Source organism: Papilio machaon, chromosome 3 (genome assembly GCF_912999745.1).
Source record: "Papilio machaon chromosome 3, ilPapMach1.1, whole genome shotgun sequence".
NCBI lineage: Eukaryota > Metazoa > Arthropoda > Insecta > Lepidoptera > Papilionidae > Papilio > Papilio machaon.
The window spans coordinates 6,858,345-6,880,762 of NC_059988.1; the positions used below are offsets into that span (position 1 = coordinate 6,858,345).

The window sequence follows — 22,418 nt, forward strand, 5'->3', positions numbered from 1 at the left end:
TATATCTGCTTCGCCTACATTATAGGACTAGTCATAGTCCGTTGCCTGTACTATTAGTTATAACTTACTAATTTAAATGGTCACACTTTCCTAATAATTTCTACTAAAAAGGTGAAGTGAGGTAAAAATTACTAGATGGGCAGATGACCTAGTTAAGTTTGGGGGAATGCACTAAATAATGCGGGCGAAATAGGACTGAACATTGTGGCATTCGATGCGAGATTCGTCCAGCAGTGGACAAACGATGACTGATAATGATGATGAAAAATGTTGCCCGTTGGGCCGAACCACCATCCTTAATCGGTCCATCGGTCCAACGGGTATGATCCGTAAAAGTGAGTGTTGGTATACTGTAATAAATGCATAACAAGTAGTTAAGAATTTTTAGGACACAAAAAACCATTGAGTGGCTTAGTAATTAATATTTTGAGATCGGGTTAAAAATTAAACACATTTATAATATTCTCAATTATAGTTTTATTTTTATAGAAAAATCATACACAATCATTCATTCATCGCACATAATATATAAATACATTCTGTTTATTGCATACAGAAATATTAAGAAAATAGCATTGACTAATCACGACATTTAGCTAGAGCAATTACAACTTAAATTCGCGTAACTCAAGCTATTTATAAATACATCGCGTCACATCGCATTATGTATTCAATATAAAACTTTATCGAATAGTTTAACTCATTTATATAATAAAGTTTACATATATTACACATTTTTATCTATTTTTGCTATAATTTCGAATACACATAAGATTCGTAAAGCAATAGAATATCACCTATCATAAGTACGAAAATTCCCTAAACAAACTGCTGGCACAATGAAGTTTTAAATGTGTTACATATTGTTTTATAATTAAATGTTACAAACTATCATTTAAATCGACATCCTTACATGAAAAATATGTAAGTCAATTGATAATATACACAATAAATAAAAACATGGAATGTTGTTAAAATTACGTTTGTCGTGCGCAAGATTCTGTATACAAAATAGGAGAAAGAATTCCATTATTGTACTCCAAATGACCTAGAACACGACTTTAGACGAATTAATAAAAAAAAATAAAGATAAAAAAATAAATCTAACTTTCATATTAAGACAAATTATAGCAAAAATACTTGCTTTGTTAGGCCACAGGCGAGTTCAGTGGACACGAGCTGACACCGACGTTGACCATGTATTGCTGGATCTGGACACGATGAAATCAATAATACGCGTCCCCACATATATATTACCGATGTCTTCGACGTAAACAAATGTAACTCACAATTTTTAAATTTTACACAAATTCTTATTTCAAATATTTAATTAAATAAATATAAGTTAATTTAAGAGAGAAATAAAAAAAATAAGAAATTAATTCAAATTGATTTTATAAATTGCGTAAAATTATTAAAAATTTTGCAAATATAATAATTTACGCCGGAGCCATCGTTATGTTGCATATGCGCATATGCATACATACCACGTGAGTACATTGTGTCGTCGGGTTGGTAGAAGGCGATGTGTGTAGGTGTAGGTGTGGGGGGGCTAGTGTTCGTGCGCGTCGGCGTAGAGCGTTGTGGCGATGTAGGTGGTGGGTACGAAGCCTTCCTCACGCGTGTGCTGACGCCTCACCCGCGTCCATCCATCTCCCGCATCCGTCTCCAGCACCAGCAGCCGCTCACCGCACTCCATACGCATCGTTGAACCTGTGCCGTTTGCTGCAAACACGCAAACACACATACAAACTCTGTAAAAAATAACATCATGAAAAATGGCAAAAGATACACAATGTATTAGCGTTAACATTTGCTACAATTATTCCAGTTTATTTGTCAAACATAGACCAACAACATTTTGATCTCAATAAGTGATTCTTGTATAGATATGGATGATTAAAAGATTAAAAATGTAATTCTATTTGTATTTCTGATGTTTATACCTTCAAATGCGTATAACGCTTTGCAATATCCGAGCGGCTGTAAGTCGGGCTCGTAATAGTAATCAATATCGGACTCGTGGTCGTGCGCGTCGTGTTCGTCGTGGTCGTGATGGTCGTCGTGATCGTGGTGGTCGTGATGGTCGTGGTGTCCGTTGGCGTGGTCGTGCGCGGCGGCCAGCTCTCCTCCGAGGCCGGACTCTGGGGAGCCTCCGGCGACTCGTGCTGCAGACGCGCATGCAGTGGTGCCGGTGCCTGTGCCAGTGCTCACTGACGACTCTGACGCGGACCGCGACAGAGATTCGCTGTTTGACCCGATACTGATGATGCAAACATAAAACATGTACATTAGATAGTTACAAGGTCGATAAGTGAAAATACTTCCAGCCCCAAGGTCATTTAATATGAACGCTTGATGAAAATTTCTCAGATTGAGGCGGACATCAAAATGACTGATTGTTTAACTCATTCAAATGTATAAACCGACAAAGCAATTTGAACTCGGTAGGCATAAGTCAAACTAAATTATAACAGCACACTAGCGCCATACATACATTATATATTACATCCATACATTTTCAGATTTCAGATTTTCCTTATGTGACTATAATATCAAACATATGACATGACATGTGTATGTATGTGTATGTATGTAGATGCGGTGTACCTGATGGCCTGTGCAGGTGGTGCGGTGCCGTTGGTGCGCGCGGCAGGATGCAGCGGTGGTGCGCACACTTGGCTATGTATGTGTATGTATGTAGATGCGGTGTACCTGATGGCCTGTGCAGGTGGTGCGGTGCCGTTGGTGCGCGCGGCAGGATGCAGCGGTGGTGCGCACACTTGGCTATGTATGTGTATGTATGTAGATGCGGTGTACCTGATGGCCTGTGCAGGTGGTGCGGTGCCGTTGGTGCGCGCGGCAGGATGCAGCGGTGGTGCGCACACTTGGCTATGTATGTGTATGTATGTAGATGCGGTGTACCTGATGGCCTGTGCAGGTGGTGCGGTGCCGTTGGTGCGCGCGGCAGGATGCAGCGGTGGTGCGCACACTTGGCTATGTATGTGTATGTATGTAGATGCGGTGTACCTGATGGCCTGTGCAGGTGGTGCGGTGCCGTTGGTGCGCGCGGCAGGATGCAGCGGTGGTGCGCACACTTGGCTATGTATGTGTATGTACGTAGATGCGGCGTACCTGATGGCCTGTGCAGGTGGTGCGGTGCCGTTGGTGCGCGCGGCAGGATGCAGCGGTGGTGCGCACACTTGGCTATGTATGTGTATGTATGTAGATGCGGTGTACCTGATGGCCTGTGCAGGTGGTGCGGTGCCGTTGGTGCGCGCGGCAGGATGCAGCGGTGGTGCGCACACTTGGCTATGTATGTGTATGTATGTAGATGCGGTGTACCTGATGGCCTGTGCAGGTGGTGCGGTGCCGTTGGTGCGCGCGGCAGGATGCAGCGGTGGTGCGCACACTTGGCTATGTATGTGTATGTATGTAGATGCGGTGTACCTGATGGCCTGTGCAGGTGGTGCGGTGCCGTTGGTGCGCGCGGCAGGATGCAGCGGTGGTGCGCACACTTGGTTGTGCGCCTCCGCCAGCAGCTCCTCGTACTTACGCAGCTGTTGGCGAAGCTTCTTCAGCTTGTCGCAACACTCGTTCAATTGTCCTGCGCAAAGAACAATTTAATTTGTTAATATATTGTCCGCCATTTTGTAACAGCGGCCTGGAATTTTAATGGTGCAATGTATGATTGTACAAAGTGGTAAAATCCAATACAAAACATTAACTAAAATGTTAAAAATGAATTACTAAAGGTAGAAAAGAAATAAAAAAATATTTATTAATATTACTTCATTTGACTTGACTTTAATTGAAGCTTCTAGATCTCCTTTATTCTTACAATATCCTCTATTTACATCAGTTGGCAACAAACATTTAATGATTGTTGGGTATATTAGTTACTGAGTTAATTTATGTAAATTTTGGCATTAAGTGAACAAACTGATAGTTTCTACTTAGTGTTATAGGAAAAGTCCAAAATAAAATGTGATAACATCAAACCTTCTACAGTCATGGGATCCCCTAAGGTAGGATTTGTTTCGTAGACTCCTTTCATCTTCATGAGACCTTCCATAGCGGCTTGTTCTTGTGCAACCTGACAATGATTATTTTTAACTAAGAATTCATAGAAGCACTACTAATGATACTAAATTAAAATTAACAATTTCGTCTTTATTTTTAACTAGCTATCGCCCTGACTCCGTCCGCGTGGAATTAAAAAAACACACATAATAAGTAGCCTATGTGTTCCTCCAGACTATGATCTACATCTACGCGAAATTTCATCGAGATCTGTTGAATCGTTCTGGTGATCAAACAAACATCCATCCATCCATCCATTTATCCATCCATCCATCCATTTATCCATCCATCCATCCATTTATCCATCCATCCATCCATTTATCCATCCATCCATTTATCATATTAAGAAGTAAAATTTTGTTTACCTGTTTGTTTAACTCAAGAACTTTGGCTTGTAGTTTCTTTTTCTTCTGATTTGGTGGCAAATCTGAATAATCCTCCTTTCCATCCATCGACATGTTGTTCTAAAATAAATAAATAAACATTACAATACTATACTAGAAACAAACAAGTACAATCCAGACAATCATAAAGCGAAACAAAACGTACTTTTCTAGCCCAGTCTATGTGTCAAATTCCATTGTCGTAATACTTGTATTTATAAATCTCGTTTCTTTTTTTATCTTTTTTTTTAGGATTTTCGTCCTTTCAGGACATGTCAATACCACAGTGCCTTTCTTTATGTTTTAATAGACAAGTTGGCATAATTGTATCTCCGCAATTGAAGTCGGGTCTGACAAGAAAATCTCTTTTCCGTTTTTTTAAACTAAATGACATTGATAGCATGTTTATACACAAGTATTTCAACAATGGAAACTTAAAAATGTGTATGAATAAATTTAAATGTGCATACTCGCATTAGTAAATGTGGCAAAAGTGTCACTTGAAGAGTAAACCATCTAATTGGTAGAATTTGGGAATTATAAAGTGATAATTTATTTAAGATATTTACATCAGTTTATTATAAAATAAATAAATAATTAAATTAAGTTTACCCAATGATAGTTAAATCTATTATTTACAAGAAAATTATCGAAATAAAAAGGTTAAGATAATAAAAAATAAAAGTTTAGAATTATGTATAGGGGATTTTTAAAGAGTTAAACTTTGCTTTGTTCTCGTGTCGTTTGAAAAATGAAATAAATAATTTATATATATTTAATAGAGCATGCAGAAGAAACATCGTGAAAATAAAGATATGATTTTCCCATGTATTTATTTTAATATTATAAATTTAAACGGTGTATAAAATAAACAACCAGCGTTTTACCATAGACAATGTGATAAAAAATGGGTGTTTCCCTAAAATCTCATTTGTCAATGGGATTTTTTTTATTCTATGGCCTCTAAAACACCAAACACCCTAAATAGTGGATTCACGTGAACTTAGCCATTACCAAACTTCAACCATAAAACCTGCGGCTTCACGCGACTAACCTTAAAAGAGTGGCACGCCTCAATAATCCTCTGTCGTCAAATAGTACCAGTACGGGACAAGATGAAGGCAAACAAATAATATTAAAATAAAATAAAAAGTAGGCAAGAAAACATAGACAAGGACTTTCACTGTTTCATTGGAAAGTTCTAAAGCGAAGCCGAGATATGGCAATAAATGACTTGATAATAAAAAGTAACAGTTTGTGAATATATGCATGGCTTGGTTTGTATGAAATGCAGACATTGCATGTAGTTTGTATGGCGCATGCAAACTTACGCGCCCTCGATATCGACTTACATTTTCAGTGTGATGTGACATCGGAGATCGGCAACCAACAATATCATTTGGTAATCAACCCGTGTTACATGAGGGATCGAACGGGGAATCACAAAATAAAAATAAATTAGTATCACCATCTCCAAAAGCATAATAAATAAACCGCCAATGCTCAAAAAATATAACGACAAAATTTAAAAAAAAAAAATGGGAATAATTTTCATGCATATCTAACACTTACATAGAGTAAACTAATCATAGAATCAAAAATATAAGTTGATACTCTTTGTTATAAATAAAAAAAATGTTTATAATCTATGCATTTCTAAATCATTGATCAAAATTTATTGACAGTTCGGTATTCTAATGCTAGTTTCACACAAAAGCAAACAGTTTACATATTCGATTGTGTGAAACTAGCATTATAGCCAGGGTCGGAATCAATCTATTTTTTTTTGCACTGACCGCATGTATTCAGCCAGTTATAAAAAAAAAACATGTGATCACCTTGTTGGAGGTGAATATAGATAGTAGTCCTCCTCGCTTCTTGACGCGTTGTGAGACAGTTCCGCGCGCGGCTGTGAGATGGTGCTGCGGAGGTGCGTGGTGCTCCTGCGAGTCCCGCCCCGACGCCGCCTCGAACCTGAACTCCTCGGGAGGTACGAAACCTGACTTGTACCTCTCTATCACCAGCTGGGTGTCCTGAAAACATCAACAACTAAATAAATATCAAACAATAAATATGACTTATATTTCTATCTTAATAATCGCTAACAACAAATATTACGAAAAGGAATTAATAATCCATATGACAGAAAAAAAACTGTGAAATATATCAACAATATTACAATAAAATATTGCCTTAATTTTTCCAAAATAAAAGTAAAATTAAAATAATGACCGACAGCCAAATAATTTATATAAAATTAAATAATACATAATTTTATGCAATTAAGGTTTAAACAAAGAGAAAATTCTGCAAATTTACCTCTTTTTCATTAATACTATTAGCGGCCGTCTCCATTCCGTCAAGGCACTGCATTATAATGGGGAAGACTTTCCTTTCGACGTCAACAGAACTTAACATGAAGTTCTTTATATTTTTGATTCTTTTTTCGTCCAAATCCTGCAATATGAAATACAAAAAATATATATTACATCACAAACGTAGTGAACATTTCATCGCCATATATTGTAGTTTAAAAATAAAAAATCTGTCAGAAACAGACGTAGACTTTAATTTGTCTCCAGTCGACCTAGTTGGCAGAGCGCCAGGTGCAAGCGGGAGCACTCAACTGATGCATTTCATCATATTGTTTTAAAGTTCATGAGTCATGTTTACATTTTTGATTAGTTTTATAGAAAAAAAAATTTAGGTGAACAATTGTGGGACACAGACGATGGCAAAAATTTTATCACTCCTATCTATTTAAAAGTAACAAAAAGTAAGCGTGGTTTGGATATGTTATGCGGAGGGATGATGATAATATAAACAAAGAAGTAATGAGATTGAATGTGGATGGCCATAAAGGTAGAGGAAGACCAAAGAAAGTATGTATGGATTGTGTGAAAGAGGATATGCGTAAGAAGGGGGTAAATTCAGATATGACGGCTGATAGAGATATATGGAGGAGTAGTACATACTGTGCCGACCATAAGGATAATGGCCGGTTGATGATATATTTAAAAGTAACAAATCAAGCATTCAACCAACAAAATAATTAATGATAAATTTATTGAAAATCAGATAACTGTGTGTTAAAATATTTAATTGCAATATATACATGGTTATATTGTTGTCACATGTAACATGGTAGCGCTATCCAAATTGTAAGTTACTAAAACTAGTTAAGTATAAACAATAAAAAGAAATTCTTATGTACTCTCAGTTAATATACCTGAATTAGTCTAATCGTGAAGTTGCTAATTTCTAAAAAGACACCCCCCTCACTCTATAATCACTATGGTCAATAACTTCTTTAAACCTAAATATTAAATACCTGTAGCTGTTTGAATACGTGTGGCAACCTCTGTTCATAGTGTTGCCTCTGTGCATCATTAGTCTTACGAAGCTGTTCCGTGTACTCCTGCTTAGCCTCCTCACACGCCTGACCTCGCGCCTTCACGTTCGCTTTCTGTTTCTCCAACTCTGCTCGACTGTATACATAATATTTTTAAAAATCTTAGAGTTTCTTTGAGCTTTATATTGCAATAATTTTTTTGACGTTGACTGTACATTAAATCACTTTGGTTGTTTACTTTATGTTTGTAACATATCATTTTTCATGTTGAAAGTACATATGATCGAAAAGCTTGAAGCTTTCAATCTCCCGTAGCAAATACAAAAAGAGTGCAAAGGTGCTTTTAGTTAAAGTGACGTGGCAAAACGATTAAGCTTAAAAGCAAACCGCGCCAGACAGAAAATGAAGACTCGCTAAAAATGATAACCTTTTTATTTTGAAACTTGACAAGTATCTCCAATCGTTAAGTCGTGCATACATCAAAACTCTTTGCTAAAAAATAAAAAGAACGATGAAGTACTAAATATAACTTTACAAATTATAATGAAACCGGCCGCCCCGCTGTTACACTGAAAGGTGATTCAAACATGAATAAAACACGAAGCACCCTCGACTTCAACCTACGAGATTGAATACAGACTGAAATAATCCTGGCCGAAAAATTAAAAACTCAAGTTTAATTAAAGGAAATATAAAAAAAGAATTTTTCTTTTTAATGTATACCTTAGACTGAGATCAGCGTCAGCCTTGTCGAATGTTTCGATAGCCCTCTCGGACTCGCGGGCGGCGCGCTCGTAGGCCCGCCGCGCCCTCTCCAGTGCGCCTATAGCAGAGTTGAGTACGGCCACTTGTTTGGCGCCTTCGTTTAAATGTTGCTGAAATTAAAAGAACGATAAAACGGTCAAGTGCGGTGTCAGGAAGCTGTTAACTTGTGTCGTGATGAAGCATTCATAGACATAATAACGATAAAGTTACTGACGAATTGATTTGATTAACACAGCATGACTAAAAAAAATAAAAGTGAGAGCAATCTTTTTTTATCTATTTATCTTATTATTCTCTATAGAGCAATCTAATTATCTGTCGTATCTATTTACTGACTATTAGATATTTACGATTACATTTATCATCAAACCATAATTAATTTGTGATCATAGTTACTTTGTATATTAAGTTATTTGTTTCATAGCAATCTATGAAATTGCTAAAATGAAGGGGTATGGACGTATATTTTCCATTTAAATGGAAGTTTAGTAAAAGAGAAAAAGGCCAACATATTAATCGACATGTTGGACGAAGAAGATTGGCATCAAATCAACTGTGTCATACAATTACACATCTAAAATCCTTGACCCGGTCGCATCTAGGCGGCCGGCGCGGCACGAGTCGGGATCAATATGGCACAAACACAAGCGCCAACTTGCTTTAATGAGGCAAAACGTTTGCCAAATTGTTCTTTCGCAATACTAACGCTGTCTGTATTTGTATATAAAAAGTACGAAAAAACAACGAGCATTTTAATAAGGTCAATTCACTCGGAGAATGTATGCAAAACAAAATTTACAGTGTTAAATAAAATATTTGACGCGTGCATTTTATATATTGTATCAAATAATTTTCTTTTTAAAGATAATCTTACTAATATTATAAATGCGAAAGTATAGTTAGGTGAAAGGGATGGATGTTTGTTAGAAGGTATCTTCAAAACGGTCCAACGGATCTTGATCAAATTTGGCACAGATGTAGAATATGGTTTCGAAAGAACAATAAGGCTACTTATTATTTTTTTTCTTATTCCGCGCGGACAATATCGCGGGCAACAGCTTGTTACATTTACAATCCACTGATATCCTTCATTGATCAACTGCTTTCTCTTAACAAATAATAAAAATTTAATACTCAAAGGAAAATTCTAATAGTAATCTGATTAAGATATTAATAAATCGTCTAAAAGCCGTAGTAAGACGAGATCCATCACCGAATACGTTCATGCATGAAGGAATTAGAATGTGGAGTAACGATTTCATACTGCAAGACGTTTATGTTTGCTCTCAATTGATTTGTACGGTACTTTTTGTAATTAAATGATCATAAAAAAACAAATATACGAAATAACATATCATTAAACGTGCTAACGTTACATAAAATATACCTACGTAGTCCCATTTAAGACGTAGTAAAATCATAGGTGGGCACAGTTAATCAAAAAGTTAACTTCGTTAATCGTTAATTCGTTAAATAAAAATTTAACTTCGTTAATCGTTAAAGCGTTTAATTTACGAAAATTTAACGCAAGTTAAAGTTAACAGTTAAAGTTAATTTTTGTTTTTATCACGAGTATAAGGCGCAAGCGGGAAATGGCCATATGAATAATCTCCGAATCGTATGGACCGATTTTGTCGAGACTTTCAATAGAACAGGCAATTTTTTTACTGAGCTTACGAAATCTCGGGCGATCGCTAATCCTATCTATAGTTTAGTTATATAATATACTAAAATATAATTTAGACAATAGGAGCGATGTACTAATGCCTGTACCATAATAATGACATAGCATGCACTAGTTACACACACTTATATACTACACTGACAATGATGGACAATTGACTTTTTCAGTCAATTTTTTTATCGACAATCCGACGTCACGGAATTAGAGAGCTAACTAAATTTAGACAACACAAATTTTCTATTAAACATTAAGACATGTGATAATATTCAAAAGAAAACAATCAAAACTTTTGTGCAGTATTTACATTTATCTGTTACTATTTGCACCCGGATATTCATTTGCTCATACTCCAACAACTAACCATTTAATTTTATGAATAATTTGGTAATATTTTTTTATTTTATTTTAGCTAAGGACCCACGAACAGACTTATCATTTTTTACGTACTTTTTATTTATTAATAAAACTTCTAACATCAGAGGAAACTTATAACATTGATAAATAAACTATATAACCAATCCAGTGATACATCTCAACGTATCAAACTATACAACTGAGATGCCTTCGATAACTTCTATCATCTAATGATCTATCGTCCGATCTATTGTTATATGTTAAATCAAGTTAAATTACTTTCAGTGTATAGAGCATAAGTTACACGACATAACGAAAACAACCGATCGAGGGTGTTGTCTTCTCTCTTTCTTATCACCTTTAAAATCGTTATACTTAATTAGTAAGAATATGGTTTTGAATTATTTTCAACGACATTCGATTAATTTTAAAATAAACTTTCGATATACGTAAAAAAATCGATGTCTTTTTGTAAAGGTCACTTGTGGCAACATTTCAAATATTAAATTTAGTATAACACAGTTTAACATTATTTCACTAACATAATTATTTTATCTTTTTCCTCATTCTTTCTCGTTTTGTCGTATACTTTTTTTCTGTAAACAAACAAATTATCTTCGCTATTGTCTTTGCGCAGCGCACGTGCATCCCCGACCATTAGAAGGGTTGGGGCCATAAATCCATCGAGTTCGTTATCGCATTCTCTGTGCGGCTGTCCATTTGATCCTTTGTTCATATTTTTAAAATGTAAAATTATTTTTCGTTGACTATGAAGAAGCCCCAAAAAAACAAACGACGGTAATAAACACCTAAATCCCTTTTGTTTTTGAGGAACGTTTATTGCGTGCACATTTCGTCTTTCGAATTTTTAATTTTTTAATAGCGAGGCGACCGTTGCATTCGTGCACCCAACAAATATTGTTGTTGCGGGATCTACCACTGTGAATTACGAGTAAAGTGTTTTCGAACCTTATGTTGATTTTATAACAAAGTCTTTTTCTAAAAACGTGATGTTAAATAAATGAAAACAATATAAAAAACGTAATAAAGACTTTTCGAGATATTTGTGTAAATATGAAATAATTATTAAACTTTGAAGGTGTCTAGCGCCTAAACTTCGCAATATTTGAAAGAGGTAAGTTTGTTTAAATCGTCACTATTTTCTAACAAGGATTCTGTGGTACTCTTTTGATCACGTCTATCCCGGCCGCTCGGTGTATTATATGACATGCATCACACTCGCTCGTTCTCGTTCTCTCTCGTTCTCGTTCACCATTCGACTCGCCGACGGTCGCCGAACTTAGCCGAACTTACGAATGTAACCTGATGCATAATTTAAATAAAATGACAACACGTCAATAAGTGTCTATTGTAACAATTAACGGACTAAATTAACGGAAGTAGAATTTAACGGAAGTTAACAAGAGCGTTAACACTTTTTGAATTTAACTTAAAAGTTAATCCGTTAAGGAAAATGTTAACTTCGTTAATTAACGATTAACGGATTAACGAGTTAATGCCCACCTTTGAGTAAAATATATAACCGTAAATGTTGAGCAATAACAATGTGCTTGTCTACAGGGATCCAAATATCCACATGCGCACATGGGCCCTAAGACTTGGTTTTTTTACATAACTAGCTTTGGACACGACTCTGTCCGGGTGAAATAAAAAAAAAACGCCTTTTTTAATCTTGTTTGTTCTTCCAGACTATGTTCAACATACAAATATGCAAAATTTGTGCCGTTCTGGACATAGCTTCTAACAAATATCCGTCCAAACTTTGGCATTTATAATCTAATATATAAAATTATCGTGTCACAGTTTTCGTCACCGTACTCCTCCGAAACGGCTTGACCAATTCTCATGAAATTTTGTGAGCATATTCAGTAGGTCTGAGAATCGGCCAACATCTATATTTTTTTTTTAACTGCGCGCGGACGGTGTCGCGGGCGACAGCTAGTATTGTATAGTATAGTAAAATAGAAACCTAGCACCATAGTCAGAGCAGTTAATTGCTCACGTAAGTAGGTTTTCTTACTTACGTGAGCTTATTTAAGGGCTACTTTTAACTATTAAACGAGTCTGCGTGTGTTGAGGAGAGAAACAAGTTCAGTTATAGTTCCCTGGTTGTTGGTTACCTTCCTCTCTTCCCTTAGCTCCTTGGCAAGCAGGTGCAGCTCTCGCACGACGTTGGACTGTAGGTTCTCCGCTACGACCTCGCGCTGCCCCGCGAAGTCGCCCAGCTCCTGCAGCAACTGTCTGAATGCTTTGCAAGCTGAGTATCTGCAAACATAACAAAACAACATTTCAATATACGTACAAATAAAAAAAATAATCTGTAATAAAATCGTAAGGACTCGTACTAGCAAAATAGTGTTGGAATAGAAAAAAACATTGTGACCATTCTCATCTCGATCCAGAATAGTCGAACTAATGAAAGACGGTCTAAGACGGCACATGAAATGATATGGATCTTAAATAGAAGTCCTATAACGTACTATATCTGCATAGTTCACGCTATTATTAGATCCTGGGAAAGAATAATTATAGACGAGATTCATTATATGCATTTAAAACTAAAACAGCCAACATTTTCTTTTGTAAGCCCATTAAACCATAACAAGTTCTAACCAGGAAAGACAGTAATCCCGTAAACTTGCTAGTTCATTAGACAGCAACTGCATATATCTAATTACTCTTCAGCAAAACTAATTAAATATGAAGTTTAACTACCACATTCATAGTCTTTAAATAGTTATTTATATACCTTAACTAGCTGTCGCCCGCGACTCCGTCCGTGCGCAGTTAAAAAATGGGGGGGGGGGTATGAAAAATAGATGTTGGCCGATTCTCAGACCTACTCAACATGCTCACAAAATTTCATGAGAATCGGTCAAGCCGTTTCGGAGGAGTATGGCAACGAAAACTGTGACACGAGAATTTTATATATTAGAAGATGTAAAGTTTCTTTCACTAAAACTACACTGAGTAAAAAACTAAACTTTGAGTGTGACAGTAAATCTTTACTTACAGAATTAATTACATTGCGGATTTGTTTGTGTGATTTGAAGAAAGCTATCACTTTAAACGTACACATAATACTTCTTTGTATCTAATAAAATGTATTGAGTCAAACGCCGGACAAAACATTAAAATTAGTAGAATAAACTCATTGTAGACATGAATCACTATCACTCCACTCACTTTCCGAAGAACTGCAGCGGAAAGACGAGACTATTGTTTTTTATTATTTCTTGAATGGAACAAGTAACGAGCAACATCTAAATCATTGATAAATAGCCCTTTCCCGCTCCAATGTTAGCAGCGATAGCTAAATATAACGAAGACTCCTTTGTCACAAAAGCAATGACACGATGTGTCATCGTCCAGCTTGAATCATTAAATCCAAAATTACACAAAAAATTTAATTGAAACTTAACATCTTATCACTATACTTTATTATCACCAGATAGACATGTAATTATTTATTTATATGCAGAAAGATTACAACCACATAGATTCAGTTTTCCTAATGAACTGTTAAGATTTTATAAGATTTACCATAACTACAGTCAAACCTGGATAAACAAGGAACAAGCAAGAGCGAGAATCATTCAACAGTCCCGATGGACAACTTTCATAAGAGAGAAACTCGGATTAGAAACAACCTCTATAAGCGAGAAAACTCGATGGTCCTTTGGACTCTCGCTTATCCAGGTTCGACTGTATATTATTAGCTTTAAACGCATACTTCCTGTCTGTCCGTTGATGCGCTTATATCTAGACATCCACTTAAACAGTTAACAAGATTTTTAAAATGGATTTAAAATGGAAAACACTGTGTATGTCCGGTACATATTATGACTTCATATATAACAGCGAAGTACTTAAGTACCTTTTCTGACATGTTCTAAGAAATAAGGGTCCCATAAACTCAATATAATATCGTTTTGAACTACCGAGACATAATAAAACGTCATCGTATATAATATATGTAAGAAGGAGAAAGGAAAAGCTTAATAAACATGATAAAACTTACTGGTATTCATCTTCTTCTTTTCTTTTGGGTTGATAACTTTTGACGAGCCTCCTGTAAACAGAAAACAAAATCGATAAGACGAAAAATAACATAATATGGTACTTACAAAAAGAGAAATGATTGCGTAAATAAACAAATTTAATTTCCATATTGCTTAACATTCATAGAGACAGTGTACGGAACAATTTCGAATGGTACAATTTAGTGAAAAATCTCTCGCATCTCGTATTCAATAAACAGCGCAAAATAAAGTAGTGAAAGTGAACTTTCGACAAGCAAGTTACGACACTCCCCGCGCTGCTATACGACTTGTTTATAACATATACCGTAATCCTTTTAATATATTTATGTAATACATTACAACTCTTGTACAAATCTTTCTATCAGCCTTATTTGAGCCTATTGTTTTCTTGGATTACGCAAACAGTACGTGTGGGGTCAATAAAAGTTATGTTAAGACTTTTACTTTTATAATTGGTTGTGAAAAAATGCGTAATATACATCGGTCTTCTTACAAAGCCGAAAAAACTAATAAGATGTTAAATCCCAAGAGTCTTATGTTTTTTCTGCAGTTTTTTAAAATAAAAAAACTAAGTCTTTTAAAGATTTTGTTGGCAAAAAATTTACCTGTATCAGACTATAGGTTAACAAACTGCTGAAGAAGTATAAAGCACCCCCTTGACCCTATATTCAAAAAAGATTTCAAGTGCAATCATGTAAATTCCCGATATTGAAACTCTTAGATCTTGCAAGATAGGCCCTGTCTTGTAAAACAAGAGTGCTCGTCTTTGTGCTTGCATATTTTGAAGTATGTAAAAAGAAAGTTTATTGGGTGTTCAGGTTATGTAAAATGTGGACTACATTTTGTACAACGAGTATCGGAAGAATTTTAATTTCACGTTGACTAAAATATATTATTAATTATTTTTGGGAGCCAATGATAAATAAATTTAATTTTTTTAATACTATAGAAAATTAAATTTTATTCAACTGATTAATAATATCAAAAATAATTCAATAGAATGACCTTTCCTGTATATAAATCCTGTTTCCAAAAGAGTCTATATATTTAGCATTATTCTCGATCATTCGCTAAATAATAAAACAGCTATACGATTTGTGTAAAAATTTGTACTCAAACACAAAAACTGCATGCAGCCGTAATAATGCAAATAAAATACATTTCGCAGATCGTTCTATTAATACTAATAGAGGAAAACATATATTTGGCGCACATTTTAGCGGCAAACCAACAACCACACATATGCAAAATATAATTTACATTGTTTACTTGCTAACAAAAAACCCATTGTTTCTTACCGTGGGTTCAAACTGACAAAATACTTATAAATAAATAAGTAAAGACCTCAAATTTATATGAGAAATAGATTTAGATACAGGATAATTATCTCGCTACTACAAAGAGTTAAAAATAAATAACATATAAAATGCAGACTTAATTGTTTACCTGAGTTTTCCTGCATACTCGAGCTCTATAGCGCATCGGTCCTTTACAAAGTTACCATATTTGTCTAGGAACTCGATTCCCTTGTGCGTGTGGGCGGCTAAGTTATCATACTGATCCTGCGAACAAACAAACAGTACAATTAATACATGTGTCAAAATGTATAGCAGAGGAAACCGGGCTGAGATACGAGGTCAGTAGCGGAAAGCTGTAAGCGGACAGCTATGTTTAGCCGTCAAGTCGGTTACTTCCGAGCGTATTTAGTAGCACTTTGAATCTTACAAATATTACAAATGCGAAAATTTTAATGGCTGGATGGATATTTGTTTGTAGGTATCTCCGGAACGGCTTAAAGGATCTTGAGGAAATTTGGTACAGATGTAGAACATAGTCTGGAAGAACAGATAGGCTACTCCTTAAGTTTTTTTTATTTGCGCAGACGAGTCGCGGGCAAAATCTTGCCTTTATATATTTTGAGACGTATAATAATACGCGCGAGACGGAGATAGAAACGAACTACGAACGCTTGTTATTACAGAAAACGAAAACACATCACATTCTAATAGATCGGTAGAATAACAACATTTAATATTATTATAATTTATTCATAGCTTGTGAGATAAGTCAATGTTAAATACCGTCTAGGATTCGTCTGGGACTTTCCAGAATATACGGACATCAATCAACTATCGAAATTTTATAATACCATGATCATTTATGATATTAATGTGAAAGCACAACAATTCAAGTTTGCTGTTAGAATGATAAGTTGCTATGTAGCGTATTTTCGGCGCCTAGCATTGCGGGGGCGACAATTGACCTGTTATCTCTAATACGTCCCGTCCGTTCAAACCAGAAGTAGGTTCCTGTGTCGTTGTCCTAACCGACAAACTAGTCGAGATGCTACTAACAATCACCAAGGTAGTAAATTAAAAGAAGAAGTCTCAGAATGAGGTTAAATTTGTTGCAAAATTTGTGTGCATTTCGTGCTTAGATGGCTTGTAAACTGTGTGATTAGTTAAACAGTTTCTAGATTACACATCCTTAAACACTAAATCAACAAGCGTAGACGCGTATAAAGCAAGGTGATTTAAGTAACATTAAATTTAGGGGGTCGTAAACGTTAACGTTCAAATGATGTCCGAAATACCTTATACGTACGACATCGACGCATTTATTGCGCGCATTGACTGACATATTGAGACTAATTACATTAGTTAAATTACCAATAAGTGAGACACTAAAACAAGTTCTTAGTAAAAACCGAACGAATTCCACCAGAAATCTTGTATACACAAACTTTAATAATGTTATGTTATGAGGTTATTAATTTATAATAGATATATGTTCCTGTTTTCAATCTGTGCGAATCTAAATCATACCTCGTTTAAGAAACCTCAACATCCGGAGTCTAAATTTAGACGCCCTATCGGCTGCTCCAAACTGTAACTGAATGAGGTGTAATCAAGAAATACAGCGCTCATTTTATACTATTAATACATTTTCTTTATGAAAACATGTTGCGAAACATTATAAAATTATAAAAGAATAAAATCATCGTCTTTCATCTACGGTTATATAAAGATTAATTGCATTGAATTATTTTGATGATTTGGCAATAATTTTTTTATAGTCGTAATACAATCACTCAAACAAGGTCGTTATCAATCTAGTGATATTTTCAACGTAATTTAAAAGTTTGTACAAAAAAACACCGATAACTTCTTGCCTTCCTGTTAAGATTGTGAATAACTATAATATGTCAAGGTCACGAAATATATACAACACACTCAGACTTGAAAACAAACATTAGTGATTCAAACCAAATTTTCCGTCGCTGCAACAAACTCCTTTACATCACTGGGACTCAGCGTTTTAAAACAAAGTTTAAATAATGCTTTAACCTTTATAAATAATGGTTAAAATAGCAATGATGATTTTCCTAAGCAAACATATTATACCTACAAGATTGATACTAAGGTGGAATTAAGAGTACTGGAAACATACAACCATGTTTAGTTGCATGAATTTTAGATATATATAACCTCTGCCAACCCTCAGTTAACAGGACGACAAAATGGTATCTATCTCTAACAAAAACAAACTTCCTATAAAACAAAATAAACTTTGTTGCAGAAATATGCGATGTCCAATTCGTAGTAACAATGATGGAATGACCACTTTGTCGTTTGACACGAACACCGACCCGAGATAGAGCTGGCGCGGTGCACAATGTACATCCGAATGCATTGTTAACCGATTATCATAGGGCCTTCTTTTATGATTGTTCAATGAACTATAGATGTACATAGAAATTCTATGATAGCATACTGGAATTGACATTATAGGTTACCACCACTACATAACAGAAGTAACGACAGCTTTTCTACATTTTAATTCCATATCGACTTGTAACCAATTGATAATTAAAAACTCGTTAAGACTTCGGTGATAAAGGTAACCACATCAATCTACATATTTGAAGAAAGACCACATAAACAAAAACGTTACGATACACTACACATACATACACGTTCGTGTGCTTTTTGTAACCTCATCAATTCAGTTTTTTCAATAAATTTTGATTATTACGCACGACTAGTTATTTATCTGTGAATTTAAAATACAACGGTCATCTTTTTTATCAAAAAAAATTGAAAGTCATGAATGAATCAGCGCGAATACAACAATCTATTGAATAGTAAACTTTCGATGGCAATCAAATACTATCATTCAATTTGTTGAGACGTGCGGCGACACGGATATATCGACGGATACATACCTATCGCATATAAAGACGATTAAACGCTTTTATTGTATTGAAATTTACAGTTATACTTAATAAAGTGTTTAAGTAGAGAAAGGCAGAAATATTACAACGTTTTGATACGCGCGTCGTATGGTGTGGCATACAGCCGTGGCACGGTTCGTTAACCTGGTCGACGGCGGTGGGACGCCGCGATGAGAGAGCCAGCGGTGGCGTGGGAGAACTGGACTGGTGATACCACCGCAATATCCAACGCGGTACGCGGAGCAATAACTCGTCATCATGCAGGAGCTATTCTAAGAGTCGTTAAGGCGCCGAGTACTTTGCTACGAAAATAAGTTATGACTAACTTAAGTATCCAACGCAGACATCTTCTAAGATATAAAACGAACCAAGATGTCATTAAAACGTAAAAAAAACTGAACAAGTTTTCGCAAATGAAATAACCCTAGTTGGGTTGTCATACGTAGATCTGATGTTATTTTTCACATTCTAGTAGATGGAGAGTTTATAACACTAGTTTATGGCTATGCGAAAAAGTTGTCCAGAAGAGAAGCTTTCGAGGTAGGTTATTTGATGTTCAAACAAAAAGTCACCATCTTAGGACATTGATAGCCACTAAATTCAGAGCATTCAGTCTTTTGATGTTTAATAACGTAGAGGCCTTCGTGACATGGTCGTCGCGATGTTGTGATATTCATACGAGTGCGACATGATTTGCGTAGACAATGGGTGAAGGCGGTACGGCGCACGGCGCATGGAATGCGCTCACGGATTGTTCGCGGCATCGGTACATCAGTATGCGAGGCGAGGCACACGCGGTTACCGACACGTGTAAGGTCTTCGTTTACCTTGCCTAATTATTGGAATACGAATGTATTGACGTTTCGTACGTGATACAATTCTAGTAACGCTTCCGAATTACTTTCGGTTGAATCGTGTCGCAATGTAATGATATAACCATCCAAATAAGGGCTCGATGGAAAGGTTTTAAATGTAAATTCACATATTAATTTTAATATGAGTCACGTCGAAGGCCAGACTGTTGTTACGATCCGTCTCCAAATCTGAATAACAAGCATGTTGTTCGATGTTGTTCCAATGATTTGAATTGACGTAATACAAGTCACACAGCGATCAAACAGCTTTTCTTTCTTGATAAAGGAATTAGGACGTCTAAGTTGTTTCATAAAATAAATAACTTACATTAGAACATTTATGATCGTAGACTCTCTAGGCGCATATGAACTGAATTAGGCATGACTGAACATATTAATATGCCCCGGGAGGGCTATTCTGATCATACGACGTGTTACAAAAGGGCGAGGCGCAAAAGCGAACAATGATAGAATGTGTTCAATTGTCGTAGGTTATGTGCGTCAGTCCGATAGCTTGAGGCGTGCGGACGTTAGACAATAAGCCGGCCGGCTAACTGTGTCATCGGCAGGTGGACCACGACTTAATGAAATGATAACAATAATGTTACTTTACACAAGTAACATATCCTGGCGCTATTAGTATTCTAAGAAATGTAATAATCTTATATTGAAAGTCCAGACAGACTATTTACTTCTTATTATTTCTAAGAGTATTTTGGTACGTGTTTGAACGAAACTACATGTAGGTACATCCTTGAACTTTTCACACAAATTTTCGTTTCCGTTTGATCGGAGAACAAATAAATTTATCTGTTATAAATAAAACGCGAATTTAATGACGGAATTGGAAATAAGTCCAATCAATGGGCAACGAGCGCCTCGCTATTTCGGCGAATCCAGGTGGCCGTTCGCTCGTTTGCCACTTTTAGATATAAAAAAACAAACAGATGTGACTCTAAAATCTTTCTAAGTGGTATATGAAATGAAGCTTAAATTGAATGTAATACCGACAATGTAATGTTTGATAGAACAAATTAATGTGTTGCGAAATACATTTCGAGTGACGTCACAATTTGGCACATTGGGCAGGTCAACGAACGCACTAACATTTGGTCTACAAATGTTGGACACGCGTCCAAAATTTTAATGCTGTTATGCAAATAGAACTAGGTTATACATTGAAGTTAAATTAAAAACAGCAATATTAATGTCTTATAAACGTCAAGGGAAATATTTAAATAACAGGACTATTTTGTATGTTTGTCATATTTTTTAATTTAAACGTGTTTCTTTTTTCATATTTGGTCTCTGCCATTTACTATCTATTACTTACAAAGTATTCAAAGTGTTTTGAGCACAACGAATAATATATAACATTATGCATTATTAACACAAGATACGAGTAGACTAGGATCCTCTTGTCTTTGAATCAATCGATATGAAGGTGTTATTGCAGCAAACTACTTGAAGTAACATACCATGCTAGTTTACACTATTTAATTGTCTCCTTTCCATAATATAAGCCAAAACTGCATTTTTTCCTAACGTAAAACACGAGTTACTTCATTTTCGCTGCACAACATGTATACAAATTTTTTCCTCCTACATACACAAGGATCGTACAAGTACAAATCTTTTTTTTTTATATTTTTCCGCTTCATAACAAATGGATGTCTAACGGAACGCTATTGGGCAGTAGCGAGCTGTCGACCTTGGCACTAACGTCCGACTCCGAGCGTATCACCTGAATGCCAATGTCAAACACAAAGACCTATCGGAAAATTATTTAAGTCTGACAATAAAGCATCAGTTAATAACGCCTTGTTTGTTTCTATTGTATATTTAGTTGGTATGTACACACAACAAATAGTTCACAGTATATCAGTACATGTCGGTCCGGTTTTCATTCATTAGATTTAGGAATGAATTGTTCGTTCAATAACCTACCCTTTAATTTTATTTGTTGGCAAAATAATTATTTTCAAAGTTTTTCTCACAACTTACTTCTTTGTCTTATATCTCTACAGATGTGTACTGAGTACTTTAAATTTGATCTTTTATGCAAAGTTTTTCTCATATCGTATTGAATTTATTAAGATATAAAAAGCATACATAATGTATTGAAAAGTTCACTTCGGATTTCTCCTTAAAATTTCAACTTTATTGTTTATTTGCTTTTGTAAAACTATAACTGTAAAACGAAACATACTGTAAACAAGATCTTGTAACATAAAATTAAAATTATTCGACACAAATTAACAACAATCGGGTAATGTCAGCTAGGTATTACAACTGCTTAAAAAACGTTACAGAGTTTAACGTAAATTGTGTCCCAATCGAAAAAAAATAATAATCATGAGATTTCAAGATTATAAACCCCACGCACAAAACGTTATCTTACACGGAGTAGTATTGTGAAATATAAATCGGCACAACCGGTTTCTCACAGATTACCGGCCATCACCACCAATACAAGTCTGATTTGCTTCCGCGTTAACAGATCCCTTTCAATTGGTGGCAACATTTACCATTCGCATATCAAATACAATAAAGTGGCAATATCGTGTGTCGTTTCATTCTACTTCCGTTCGGACCCGATGACCCATCACGGTACACGACGGAACTCTGTTGCAGTGTGACTCACG

At 35.5% G+C, this 22,418-nt stretch overlaps 1 protein-coding gene across 4 annotated transcripts in view; it reads right to left on the reverse strand.

The window, feature by feature from the left end:
• Positions 1 to 800: 800 nt before the first annotated feature.
• The window catches only part of LOC106710393 (formin-binding protein 1-like), a 53,742-nt gene continuing 32,124 nt past the window's right edge, over positions 801 to 22,418 (reverse strand). The window contains exons 2-14 of one of the 4 annotated variants that reach the window (XR_006756769.1): positions 16,132 to 16,247; positions 14,664 to 14,714; positions 12,763 to 12,907; positions 8,542 to 8,693; positions 7,798 to 7,954; positions 6,786 to 6,923; positions 6,305 to 6,499; positions 4,449 to 4,547; positions 4,003 to 4,096; positions 2,611 to 3,607; positions 1,947 to 2,263; positions 1,488 to 1,725; positions 801 to 1,211 (exon numbers count right to left, since the gene is read on the reverse strand). Coding sequence is in view for 3 of the 4 variants with exons in the window: in XM_045686314.1 (XP_045542270.1) it covers positions 1,553 to 1,725; positions 1,947 to 2,263; positions 2,611 to 3,607; positions 4,003 to 4,096; positions 4,449 to 4,547; positions 6,305 to 6,499; positions 6,786 to 6,923; positions 7,798 to 7,954; positions 8,542 to 8,693; positions 12,763 to 12,907; positions 14,664 to 14,714; positions 16,132 to 16,247 (2,634 nt within the window). In the remaining variant the exon portion in view is untranslated. Of the gene's footprint in view, positions 1,212 to 1,426; positions 1,726 to 1,946; positions 2,264 to 2,610; positions 3,608 to 4,002; positions 4,097 to 4,448; positions 4,548 to 6,304; positions 6,500 to 6,785; positions 6,924 to 7,797; positions 7,955 to 8,541; positions 8,694 to 12,762; positions 12,908 to 14,663; positions 14,715 to 16,131; positions 16,248 to 22,418 lie in introns of those variants that run through there. The other 3 variants (XM_045686316.1, XM_045686314.1, XM_045686317.1) reach the window with 3 other exon arrangements.